The following is a 13,319-nucleotide window of genomic DNA, read 5'->3' as shown; positions in this document are numbered from 1 at the left end:
TCCAAGTCACTGATCCATTCTTCTGAATCCCCTAGTCTGCTGTTCTATCCCTCCAGTGTATTTTTTATTTCATCTATTGAATTCTTCATCTTTGGTTCTTTTTCAGAATTTCTATCTCTTTGTTGAGGCCCACTTTGGATTCTATTATTTTCTTAAGTTCAGTGAGTATCTTTATAACCATTGCTTTAAACTTTTTATCAAATAGATTGGTTAACGGTATTTCATTTACTTTTTTTTCTGAGGTCTTTCCTTTTTCTGTCATATGCATTGTATTCCTCTGTTTCCTGATTTTGTATGGCTTTCTGTGCTTGTTTCTATGAAACTTGTAAGAGCTTACTTTCCCACTCTTAAAGGATTGGCCTTATGTAGTACAGTCCCCTGTGATGAGTGTGTGTACCTAGTGGTTTTGGCAAGCTGGTGGATGAGTGGGTGTAAGATTGGTTTTTCCTGGTATGGGGGCTCATACGACATGGTCCCAGAGATGCAGTCATGGTGGACCCTTTGGAGGGTTACTGGGTGGACACCTGTAGGTTCTGCACTGGTAAGGAGAGGGTCCTGGGCCACCATCAAGTCAGGGCACACTCCATGGATCTCCTGGATTGGTGCCCTGTCCCCCCTGTGCCTCCTTGCCTGTATGACTGTGCACTCTAGGTCACTTGGGACTGCTCTGGGGAATTACTGCATTGGGTGCCCACCAGGTCCTGTATGTGGTATGGAGTCAGGCTCTATGCACATCCCACCACAACCCCTTGACAGTCTGGGCTACTCCAAGGAAATCCCGAGTAGGAACCTGTGTACCCTGCTGGCTGCCATGATCAGGCACTGTGTGAGTGAGTGCATGCATGCACCCTCAAAGTCCCTGCATGATTGAGTTGCTCTGGGGAATTCCCACATTGGCCCACCAGTCTCTCTGGTGGCCAGGATCAGGCACCATGCATACACATGTTCCCCTGTAGCACTTGTGTACTCTCAGCTGTTCTGGTGAATTCCCATGTCACCACCCACTGTGTCTTACTTGTGCCTTGGGTCAGGCCCAGTACACATGCTCCCTTCTGGCTCTGGGGAATTGCCTCAGTTGCCTCAGCCCAAAGATTCATGCACCCTCCCTTTGAGCTAGGGATCTTTCCTGTCCTGCTCATGGGAGCTGGGTCAGTGGATAACAATAGGCAGCAGGGCAGGACTGCTGGATCGTGCTCAGATCATGCTCTCTGCCTCATTAAGATGTGCAGAAGGAGCACAACAGTGGGGCTGGCTGCCTCCTCCCATCTTGGATTACCTCCGGTGGTCTCCTTGCCAAGTGGTGGATGTTTAGTTCTGAAACAGGTTCTTTCACTTATGGTCCAGTTGCACTTTGAACTGATGGGCATTTTCCTGCACCTGAGGGCAGGGAGTTCACTGCCTGGCTCTCCCAGAGATATTCCTCTATTTCCCCTCTGCTGGAGGCTGTGCTGGGAAAGAGGTTCCTTTGTCTCTATCTCTTCTGCCATTTTCTTTTACCTTTCTTTCCCCCGCTGTATAGAAGGTGTTCACTTCAGTCTTTGTTCTTCTTCACAGGGAAATATTCTGTATAAAGGTGTAGATTCGGTGTGTAGGTGGGAGAAGGTGGATTCAGGCTCCCTCTACTCTGCCATCTTCCCAGAACCCCCAAAGAAAAAGCACTTCTGATACAACATTACATTACCTGCAGGTTCTTTTTTTATTAGAAACAAAGATTCAAATAAATACTAGGAAAAAAAGGACAAAACTTCATGATTTGTGATAAAAAGATTTTTTAATGCAAACAAACAAGAAGCAGACTTACAGTTGGCACAGTAAGTGATTATCAGACAAGAATTGTAGAATTTTACTGAATATTTTCCTTAAGAGAGACAAATATGCTGGAGTTACTTGAAAGTACAAAAATATATTTAGATGGATATTATAGAACTGAGATTGTGACTGATAATATGCATTAAATGCATGAATTAAATGCAGATTTTATGGATCAGAACAGGATTAGTGAACTGGAAGATAAAAATTCAGAAACTGAAGTAAGACAGGAAAACATAATGGCAAAAATAATGATAAATGAGCATAAGACAAGTAACAGACACATTCAGAACACCTGAAGTAAACATACTGAGAGAGGAGAGAGAAAATGGAGCAAAAATAATGTTCATGGAAATGATGGGTGAAAATTTACCAAATCTGATAAAATGTATAAACATATTCAATAATCATACACGGACAGTAAACTGTACATGGATCCATGGTGATATATGTGCCGTAAAAACAAAAATACAAAAGAAAATCTTAAAAATAGCCAGATATCAAGGTAAAATACATTCAAAGGAGCAACAGTAAGACTTTTAGGTGAATCCTCAATATAAAAGAAAAAAGTAGTCAATCAAAACAATTTTTAATATTCTGAAAAATCTGCTTGACAAAATTCTATACTTGTGAATTATCTCTTTAAAAGTTAAAACAAGAATCACTATGTTGTATACCTGAGGCTAATACAACTTTGTATATCAACTATATTTTTAAAAATACATAAAAATGAAGATGAAATTAAAATATTCAGATAGGGAATACCTGAAATAATTTTTCTCTTGCATTCCTACACAAAAGGAAACAGTGATGAATGGTGTTTGGCAATATTTCTTTAATGTTTATTTCTTTCAATAGAATATTAATATTTAATATTATAATGATGTGGCATATTTCAGATGGAGGAAAGAATATTACAGATATTATATCTTTCAGCTTTGAGTGGTTAGTAACACAACAGAAATATCAAATTCACCTTTAATGAAGATTGCCTATAAAATAGTTAAGTTGGATCGCCACCATATCTATTTTTAAAAAACTTTTTCCAGTGTTTTCTGTGTAAATCACATTATTTGAATAAGTGCGAGGCAATTCAGATAAAATTGTTACAAAAATGAACTATCTTATGCTTCATATATATTCTCCTTTTATTTGATTTTAGCATACATTGATGCATAGATGTATAAGAATATATATATTTTAGTGAGTAATATTGAACTTTGTGATCTGGAATGTGCTTCTCTATCCTATAAACATTTAGTTCCATCACCAAAGACATAGACCCACTCTGTGCATTTATTTCTCACTGCTCTATTGTATTTTACATGATATATATGCTGTCATCAATTCAGGCAGTGTTACTCTGTGGAAATCATTTCTAACTTCTACTTCACCATAATTTTTGGTTAAACATTGCTTACTATATTATTATATGTATTATTTTAGCCAAGCAATGGACTATTGTTAAATATTTATTTCCATATCATTAAACAGTATGAATAAAAATGTTGTGAACATGAGAAATAATCAAATTTTCTCTGTTTTGTGTACCAGGAAAGAGAAATAAAAAAGTATATATACATAAACTTATAGTTTATGCTAAAGTTATAAGATACATGATTATTTTGTAATAATTTGTGTGAGAAGCAATAATTTGAATATTCTGAGGGCATTAGAGAGAATGGCAGAAGAAATGTTTGTAAATGGAATAAAACATCTACAGCTATTTACAGCTTAAGAGAAATCAGAAAAGACTACTTCAGCAACTATTCAGGAAGAGCTACTGTCTCCAGTTCATATTAATTCAATAGGATATAGAGGCTTAAGTGACCTAAAGATGTAAACTTACCTAGTCCTGGACTCTATGAGTAGAAAACTAAGCACCAAAAGACACTGACATCTAATGACTGATTAGAGGGTCTGAAGGGAAAAGGAACCATAATTGTCCCAATGCCATTTATCTAGAGGCAACAACACCTGGAGTCATTTAACTGTACATTCTGTACAGTCAGTTAACTGTACATTAACTGGAGTCATTTCTCAGCTGTACATTCTCACATCCTGATGCTAAACCTCACTTCATGCATGGAGAGAATTAATGAGAAATGTACAATGTTAGTTTTCATCATCACATTCATTTCTGCTGTGAAAAGAACACATGAGCCACCTGGTCCCGGATCTGTTTGGTCTTGATCCCATAAATGATGGGGTTCAGCATAGGAGGAACCAGAGTGTAGACATTGGCCAGCAGGACATGGATATGGGGTGGGATGTGGTGTCCAAACCGCTGAGTGAGCACTGAGAAGATCCCAGGCCCATAAAAGAGGAGGATGACACACACATGGGAGCCACATGTGTTGAGAGCTTTAAGACGAGCATCTCGGGATGGCATGCAGAAGACAGCACGGAGAATCAGTACGTAGGAAACAAAAATTAACACAACATCTATGACCAAGGTTGATGATGTGACAAAAATGCCATACCAGTTATTTACTCGAATGTCATCACAGGAAACACGGGCCAGGACAATGTGCTTACAAGTAGTGTTTGGGAGGATGTTACTTCTGCAGAAAGTCAATCTTTTCAGAAGAAATATTATGGGAATAACTGCACCATAACTTCTCAGAAGGACAGTCACACTAATTTTCCCAATCAATTTATATGTAAGAATATTGGTATATCTCAGTGGGTAGCATATGGCAATGTAGCGGTCAAACGCCATCACCAGCAAGATCCCTGACTCAGACATGAACGTGGAAGTCAGGACGAAGACCTGAGCAATGCAGCGATCCAGGGAGATCTCCCCAGCATGGAACCAGAAGATGGCCAGGGCCTGAGGCACTGTGCACGTGGAGAGGACAATGTCTGCTCCAGCCAGCATGCAGAGGAAGAGGTACATGGGCTCATGGAGGCTGCGCTTTGTGAGGATGATGCAGATGAGCAGGCTGTTCCCAAGCAGGGCGATGACATAGGAAATGAGGAAGGGGATGGAAATCCACAGGTGCTGGTCCTCAAGGCCAGGGATGCCCAGCAAGAGGAAGACTGTGTGGCTAACACCCGTGTGGTTTAAGGCAGTCATGTCTGGTGAGGCCACTGGAACTCCACCATCTGTGTTCAGAAATGGATTAAAATACAGATTACATTACAAGATTTTCCTTGATGTCATCAGCAATTTGGGCACCTCCCTGATCCCACTCAATTCAGGAATGCCAGGAGCTCTGTTATATATAAGACAGTAAGGCAATTTGTTGTCTAAATGTGCTCTTAACCACAAAAACTAAACAGTATTTATACAATAAAAGAAAATTAAGTTATTATGTTAACATCTTTGTTGTACAAAACTAAACTCATGCAGTAACAAAAGATAAAGTAATACTTTCTGTAGTTGTGAAGATTTTAAGAATGGTAAGGTACCTGAAGTTACCCTTGAAGACAGCCTATTATGTCAATAGTTGGAAGGAGAGGCAAACAGAACTTTTCATATGACAGGCACTATGGAAGAGCTCAGGAGCTCAGGGAACAAACTGTGGCCCATAGGTGAACTTTCATGTACCACAGTGGTTGGCTGTCTAATCCAAGGTCACCCCAAAGAACTTCTCACATGCCTCACAAAGGTTTTCACACCCTTCATCCCAATGTCTTCAGCATCCTGGAGAAGTCCTCTCATCTTCGTGATTTGTTCTGCCAAGAAAATTACCCCTATGGGGGGCACTTCTCAATACCTGCATGACACATTCTGACTACCTGCATAAGTTAACCCTGCTTTCACATGGAGTCTAATATCAAGGTACCTATCCCATGGATCGGAGCATATGTGACTCCTTGTCTATGATACCCCCAATTGATTCCAAACTTTCTGTGTTCTGAGTAGTGATACCCTCCTGTCCTAGAGAAGGGTGAGTTAGTAAAACAAAGGCAGCAAACTTTGTCAACCATCAGTATGTAGTTTTCAAATCACTATGTTGTACACCTGAAAGCAACATAATATTGTATACCAAGTATACCTCAATAAAAAGTAACAAAGGCTACCCCTCAGCAGGTAGCTATATTGATCACCTCTACCATGGAATAAAGAGCAGAGAAAATATTACAAACACTATGTAATTATTTATAATTGATTCTCCATCAGCTTTTCAAACTTGCTTCCTTGGTAGTGTCTCTAAAAACAAAAAGGGTAAATTTTTTGGTAAGGATATAATACACTGTGCATCCTATCTCCAAGCCAGTAGAAAGCCGAGAAGTCGAGAAATAGCTCTATTGTCCAGTGTACTACACATTCAGAACCAGGTACTAACATGAATACAGAGCAAGTGAGCCCAAGCTATAAGGAGTGGGGGATAAGATGGAGAAAAAGTTAAACTGCTTCAGATTCTAAAATAAAAACAGATGGTTTCATGAATAGAGAGCTCGTTATTCTCCTGAAGAGTCAAGAACTATTAACTGTAAAGGCAATAATTTTCATCTCAGGGCAAACCTCTGGGACCTAAACTCTCTGCATCCTCTCCAGGGGATGTTTAACTTGATAGTGAATTGCAGGGTGTGAGTTTGCTGCAGAACACAGATAGGGTGAAGTGCAGACATTCAGGGGTTCCGAAGCACAGATAAACTACCACCTACATTTATGCATTTATATGGTAAATGCATTATTATTATTATGCATTTACTCCAAACTTAATGTCCTATTAGTTAATAATGACTAAATAAGAAATGACTAAAATTGTGCTGGAAATAAAGTCACATAAGCAGAGCACAGAAGAGATGTGTGAGGACGTGCTGCAGTCAGTCCATGACTACAACCACAGTGAGCAGACACAGTGCCCGAGGAAAGCCATCCTCCTGGAGGAGATGCAGGAAACCGAAATCGATAGGAAATGCCACTGGGACTGGGGGACAGGCGTGTGTGCCACTATACTGAGAAAGGCATAGCAGGCAAAGGAGATGTAGACAAAGCAAACAAGTCACTGAAGAGCAGCCGCAGAGGACCACCTTGAAGACGGTGATGGGCTTTGGCTACTTTGGGAGCAGCAAAGAGGATTTTCTTTAATGGGGGAACAGAATACAGGCTGAGGAGCTTGCCAGCTGGGGCTGCTCTCTGGGTGAAGTTGCATGAACCGGAGTGGCTCCTTGTGTAGTTCAAGCCCCCTTAAAAATCTTCTCAAATGCCCCACAATGGTTTCTGCAGCCTTGATCCAGGCACCTGAGTCCCCTGGACAACTTGCCTCTGTATCCGGTATGCATTATGCAGCAAACTGCCTCAACCCAGGGCCTTCTCCCAGTCTGCCTCATGATGCATATGTCCACAGGTCACTCTCTTCCCTCTGATTTCACAAGTCCAATCACCGGAGCCCCTATCTAAGAGATACTAACACACTGTCAACATTTCCCAATTGATGTGAGGTGAGCAATCTGGAGTCTTCTAAAAATGTATGCTCCCACCATCCAGCACACTGACGTACAGAGTAATTTCTCAATGATAAATACTGGATGGGAGGTAGAAAGGGTCATGAAGGGACCGTGAATGAGTCCCTTCCCAGGCTGAAATGTTTACACTAATCAGGATCTGCTGCCAATGTCAAACTTCCTCTGAAGGGGCTCAACGCTCCGTGGCACAATGACAGCTACAGTGAAGTTCGAGCCAATGTCTCCACGCTCTCCCCTCCCAGAGAGCACTTTTGCTTCCACTGAGATAGTCCATGCTTGTGACTCTGGCCCAGTGCTGGTGAACAGGCTCATAAAAAAAAACAAATAAATACAATTCAATAAAATAAAGCAAAGCCTGGTTTTTTGTTTTTTGTTTTTTTGCCATTTCCATGCTGTATATACTCCCACCATGGCCCATTGCAAACTACTAGCATGATGTCACTGAACATGAAATCTGAAAGAAATACACACAATTGCACAACTTCATTTTTTCTGAGTCTGTACAAATGGCTCCAGCACATAACATACAACTGCTCTATTCTCTCCAACCAGACCTATTGCACTCCAAAATGAAAAAGAATATTTTCAGCCTATTTTGTACTCCATAAAATATAGTCAGGAGCAAGTTTTTCTCCCCATATTTCACCCCACAGCAACAAAGTTTTACTCACTTGCTTCAAGTGGACGTAATCAGATTACTAACAGCAGAACTTGCAGAGTGAGGGGAGCCTGGGAGCTGAGGTTTTATGATTTGCCTCTAGTGCTCAGGGACGACTGTACCGCAGGGAGCGCAGACTAGGGCTGTTCATTCAACAACACCCTCTCACCCAACATTCAGGCCACATCACTGTGACTCCCGACCCCGTCCACACCACCCCATCCTCCACACTATTCCTGGACTGTGGGCACATGTGCATTTTTCCATGTAATAACTGATAGCTTTACTGAACAAAAATTTTTCTTTCCATTTTGTGGGAATTTGCATCCATTCTTTAAGTATTTGAAGTTATTTGAAATTAACATATAAATTAGTGTTAAACACTGAGGATGCCAAATATATTCCTACACACTTTAGACAAACTTAAAATTCAATATATACCATATGATTAAAGTCATTTAAATGTTGGGTTTTATAATAATGATGTAAATATTTACATGACTTAATGTCTTTTTAAGATCTATTCACACTAGCTGCATGAGTCAAGGTCAACTATGAAAAACATTCTGTAGTGCCTCTTCCTTTGGTTGTCAAATGCTCTATGTTTAATTTGTTATTAATTTTATGGCTGAGCCTAGTTATTTTTTTTCATTTTTGTATTGAATTATCATTGATATGCAATCTTACTGTGATGTATACAACACAGTGGTTTAACAGTTACTCAGGTCTTTACATCCTCACCCCTACAGTGCTGTTACTATCTGACGACATGGAAAGATGTTGCAAAATCACTGACTATATTCTCCATGATGTACTACTATCTCCATGACCAACTTATATTATGATTAAGAATTTTTTGTGCTTTTTCATCCCCCTCACACTCCTCACCAAACCACCCCAACCCCTCTCCCATGGTAAGCACTAGTCATTTCTTACTATGAGTCTGCTTATGTTTTGTTCATTCTTTTTTGCTTTCTATTTATATTCCACAAATAGGTGAAATAAATGGTATTTGTCTTTCTCCACCTGGCTTATTTCACAGAGCATGATTCCTTCTAGATCTATCCATGTTGTTGCAAATGGTAGAATATCTTTTTCATTGCTGAATAATATTCCATGTGTATATGTACCACTTCTTCCATATCTATTCATCTACTAATGGACACTAACATTGCTTCTATTTCTTGCTCATTGCAAATAATGCAGCAATAAACATAAGGTGCATATAACTTTTAAAATCAGAGATTATGTTTTCTTTGGGAAAATTCCTAGAAGAGGAATTACTGGGTCAAATGGCATTTCCATTTTAGATTTTGAGGAACCTCTCTACTGCTTTCAACAGTTGCTGCACAAACTGACATTCCCACTAACAGTATAGGGGAGCTCCTATTTTGCCACATTCTCACCAACACTTTTTGTTTCTTGTCTTTTGGATAGTGGCCATTTTGACTGGTGTGAGGTAATATCTCACTGAGGTTATGATTTCTGTTTTCCTGATGATTAGCAATGTGGAGCATCTTTTCATATTCCATATTATGTATTTGTCCATGGAAATACATGGCTATCTGCAGTTCCACTTTGGCAAAATGTCTGTTCAGGTCCTCCACCCAATTTTTAATCAGGTCAGTCTTTCCTGGGTTATGAGGCACATGAGTTCTTTATATATTTTGGATGTTAACCCCTTATCAGATGAATCATTTATGAATACATTCCCAAATGTATACATACAACCCAAATGTAGGTTGCTGTTTTGTTCTGCTGATGGTGTTCTTTGCTGTACAAAACCTTTTTAATTGATGTCCCATTTGTTCATTTTTTATTTTGTTTTCCTTGTCCAAGGAAATGTGTCCAGGAAAAGTTGGTCATGTTTCTGTTCATGAGATTTATGCCCATGTTTCTCTCTAAGAGTTTAATGATTTCATGTCTTATATTCAGGACTTTGATCAATTTTGAGTTTACTTTGTGTATAGAGTTAGATAGTAAGCCAGTTTTTCTTGTGTATTGCTGTCCAGTTTTCTCAACATCAGTATTGAAGAAACGGTCTTTCATAATTGTATATTCATGGCTTCTTTCTTGTATATTAATTGACCATGTATGTGTTGGTTTATATCTGGCTGTGTTCCATTGATCTATGGGTTTGTTCTTGGGACAGCACCATACTGTTTTGGTTGCTGTAGCTTTGTACTAAGCTTATAGTCAGATAGCATAATCCCTCCAGGTTTGTTCTTTCTCAGGATTGCTTTGGCTATTCAGGATCTTTTGTAGTTCCATATGAACTTTGACTATTTGTACTAGTTAATTAAAAAATGATGTAAGTATTTTGACAGGGATTACATTGAATCTATAAATTGCTTTGGGAAGAATGGCCATTTTTCAAGATATTAATTCTTCCTATCCATGAGGATGGGATAGATTTCCACTTTTTTATGTCTTCTTTAATTTCTCTCATGAGTTTCTTATCATTTTCAGAGCACAGGTCTTTCATTTCCTTGGTTAGGTTTATTCCTAGGTATTTTATTCTTTTTGATGCAACTGTGAATGGAATTGTTTTCTTGATTTCTCTTTCTGTTAGGTCATTGTTAGTATATAAGAATGCAACAGTTTTCTGTTTATTAATTTTGTATCTTGCTACTTTGCTGAATTCAGTTATTAGTTCTAATAGTTTTTTGGTGGTGTCTTTAGGGTTTTCTATGCATGATAACAAGTCATCTGAAAAATAGTGACAGTTTAACTTCTTTCTTCCTTACCAATTTGGGTGCCTTTTATTTCTGTGTTGTCTAACTGCTGTGGCTAGGACTTTCAGTACTATGTTGAAAAAAAGTGGTGAAAGTGGACATCCTTGTCTTGTTTCTGATCTTAGAGGAAAAGCTTTCAGCTTTTCACTATGAAGTATGGTGGGGTTGTCATATATGACTTTGTTATGTTGAGGTACATACACTCTATTCCCATTTTGTTTAGAGTTTTTATCATGAATGGAAGCTGAATTTTGTCAAATGCTTTCTTACCTTCTATTTAGGTAATAACCATGTGACTTATCCTTTTTGTTAATGTGACCTATGATATTGATTGATTTATGATTATTTCATCCTTCCATGTCTGGAATAAATCTAACATGGTCATAATGGATGATCCAGTTCATGTATTTTTTAATTCAGTTTGCTAATATTTTGTTGAGGATTTTGCATGTATGTTCATCAGGAATATTGGTCTATAAATTATTTTAAGTATCTGTTTGGTTTTGGTATTAGAGTAATGCTGGCCTCATAAAATGAGTTCGGAAGTATGCCCTCCTGCTTTTTGGAATACTTTAAGAAGGATGGTTATCAGCTCTCCTTTAAATGCTTGGTAGAATTCAACTGTGAAGACATCTGGTCCTAACCTTGTGTTATTTGGGATTTTTTTGATTACCAATTCAATTTCATTGCTGATGGTTGGTCTGCTCATATTTTGTTTCTTCCAGGGTCAGTCTTAGAAAGTTGTATGTTTTGAGGAATTTGTCCATTTCTTCTAGCTTGTCCAATTTATTAGCATATAACTTTTCAAAGTATCCTCTAATAATTCTTTGTACTTCTGTGTATCCATTGTGACTATTACTTCTCCTTTTCTAATTTTGTTTATTGTGTACTTTTTTTTCTTGATAACACATGTAATTTTCAGTTATCTTGTTCAGCAGAGCTCCTCTTGCTGATAAAGATATCTCCTCCTTTTGATACTGTGTTCATATCTTTTTCTTTCTATTTACTTAGTCAAGTAAATAGTACTTACATATTTGTAAAGGAGAAACAGCATTATGTCTAAGAAGCACTGTTGTTTCTGTGTATAATAAACCCATAGAAGTCTATACAAAATGATGTAACAAGTTGATTCACAAGAACTCTCTTGCCACTTATTAAGGAGGAGCTCAGTAAAATTCTTACTTTAATATTGTTGTTGGTGACGAGTTGTAGTTTTACTGTAGTAATATATCCAATCTCATTGATAAAGACTGTGGTGACTGTTATCAATTAGTCAAACTGCCTAGACCACAATACACAATCATTTGGTCAAACACTGCTCTGGGAATTGCCATGATGGTATATTTTAAGTAAAATTAACATTTAAAACACACTTTTACTTTGAGCAAATCAGATTACACTCTGTAATATGAGTGAGCCTCACACAGTTAGTTGAAGTTGAAGCCCTTAAAAAATAAAAGAACAGTCTATGATCCCCCCAAAGAAGGTATTTCTTCCGTCTGTCTTTAGACTGGAGCTGCTACACCTACTCTTACCTGAGTCTCCAGCCTATAGCCTATCCTGCAGATTTTGGACTTGCCAACCTACTCAAGTGTGTAAGCCAATTTCTTAAAATCAATAAATACATAGACACAAACACACAGTTCCTATTGTTTCTGTTTCCCTGGAGAACCCTGATACAGAAGCTGAGGGTAGTTTTGTGGACATATGCTTTCATTTCTTTTGGAAAAATACATGGGATTGGAATTGCTTGATCTTACAGAAGATGTACTGAATATCTAATTCCATAAGAAACTTCCAAAACTACATTCAAAGTGGCTGTACCATTTTATACTCTCACCAACATAGTAGTAGAACTCAATGAGCTTCACACCTTCACCATATTTGTGTCTGTAACTTTAGCTACTGTGGTAGGAAGCTAATGAGATCTCATTGGCATTTTACTTTGCATTTCTCTAATGACCAATAAATATTGAGCACATTTTCCATGTACTAATTACCAATGTGTATGTCTTCTTTACTGATGTCTCTTCTAATGGTTTGCCCATTTTTGTAGCACATTTCTTATCTTTTTACTACTGAGTTGCAGGAGGTTTCAATCTTTTGTAAGATATATGTTCAATGACTATATTTCCTTGGCCTGTGGCTTGCCGCTTTTATTTTTTAATAGCATCTTTTGATGATGGAAGCTTTGATTGTAATGAAGTCTAACTTACAAATGTATCTTGTTTATGGTATTACTTTCTGTGATGTGGTAAGAACCCTTCCCTACCCTCATATCACAGAAATATCCTCCTGTACCTCCTAAAAGCTTTATGGTCTAAACTTCGATGCTTAGATCTATGGACATTCTTGAATTAATTTTTGCAAACATTGCAAGGGAATAGTGTAGATTTCTTTCCATTGGATACAGTTTTCCATATGGACATAATTTTCTTAGAACCATCTTTTAAAATGACTCTCCTCATTGAATTGTTTTGGCAACTGTGTTAAAAATCAATTGTCCCTATAAGTAACTTTCTATTTCTAAGATTGCTATTCTATTCCATTGGTTTATCTGGTTATACTTCATGCCTGTACTATACTACTGAAGACTTAGTCTTCATACTTTTTTTTGTAGAGATCCTACATTTCTTTTGTAAAACTTGTTCTTAGGTATTTTTTGGGGAATTGATTCTATACTAAGTGAAATAATT

General features: G+C 38.1%; 1 protein-coding gene across 1 annotated transcript; it reads right to left on the bottom strand.

The window, feature by feature from the left end:
• Nucleotides 1-3,943: 3,943 nt before the first annotated feature.
• Nucleotides 3,944-4,888, bottom strand: LOC108403744 (olfactory receptor 52B4-like). The gene has a single exon (XM_037003518.2). It carries the CDS (start codon nt 4,886-4,888, stop codon nt 3,944-3,946), a length of 945 nt encoding a protein of 314 aa, XP_036859413.2.
• Nucleotides 4,889-13,319: the final 8,431 nt, after the last annotated feature.

This window comes from Manis javanica, chromosome 11 (assembly GCF_040802235.1).
Source record: "Manis javanica isolate MJ-LG chromosome 11, MJ_LKY, whole genome shotgun sequence".
In the NCBI taxonomy this organism is placed as follows: Eukaryota; Metazoa; Chordata; class Mammalia; order Pholidota; family Manidae; genus Manis; species Manis javanica.
Note: the sequence above shows the minus strand (reverse complement) of the source record. Positions and strands in the feature narration are given on the sequence as shown.

Excerpts from the sequence above, each read along its gene's own strand:
- LOC108403744 (XM_037003518.2), bottom strand. The coding sequence starts at position 4,888 with ATGACTGCCTTAAACCACACGGGTGTTAGCCACACAGTCTTCCTCTTG.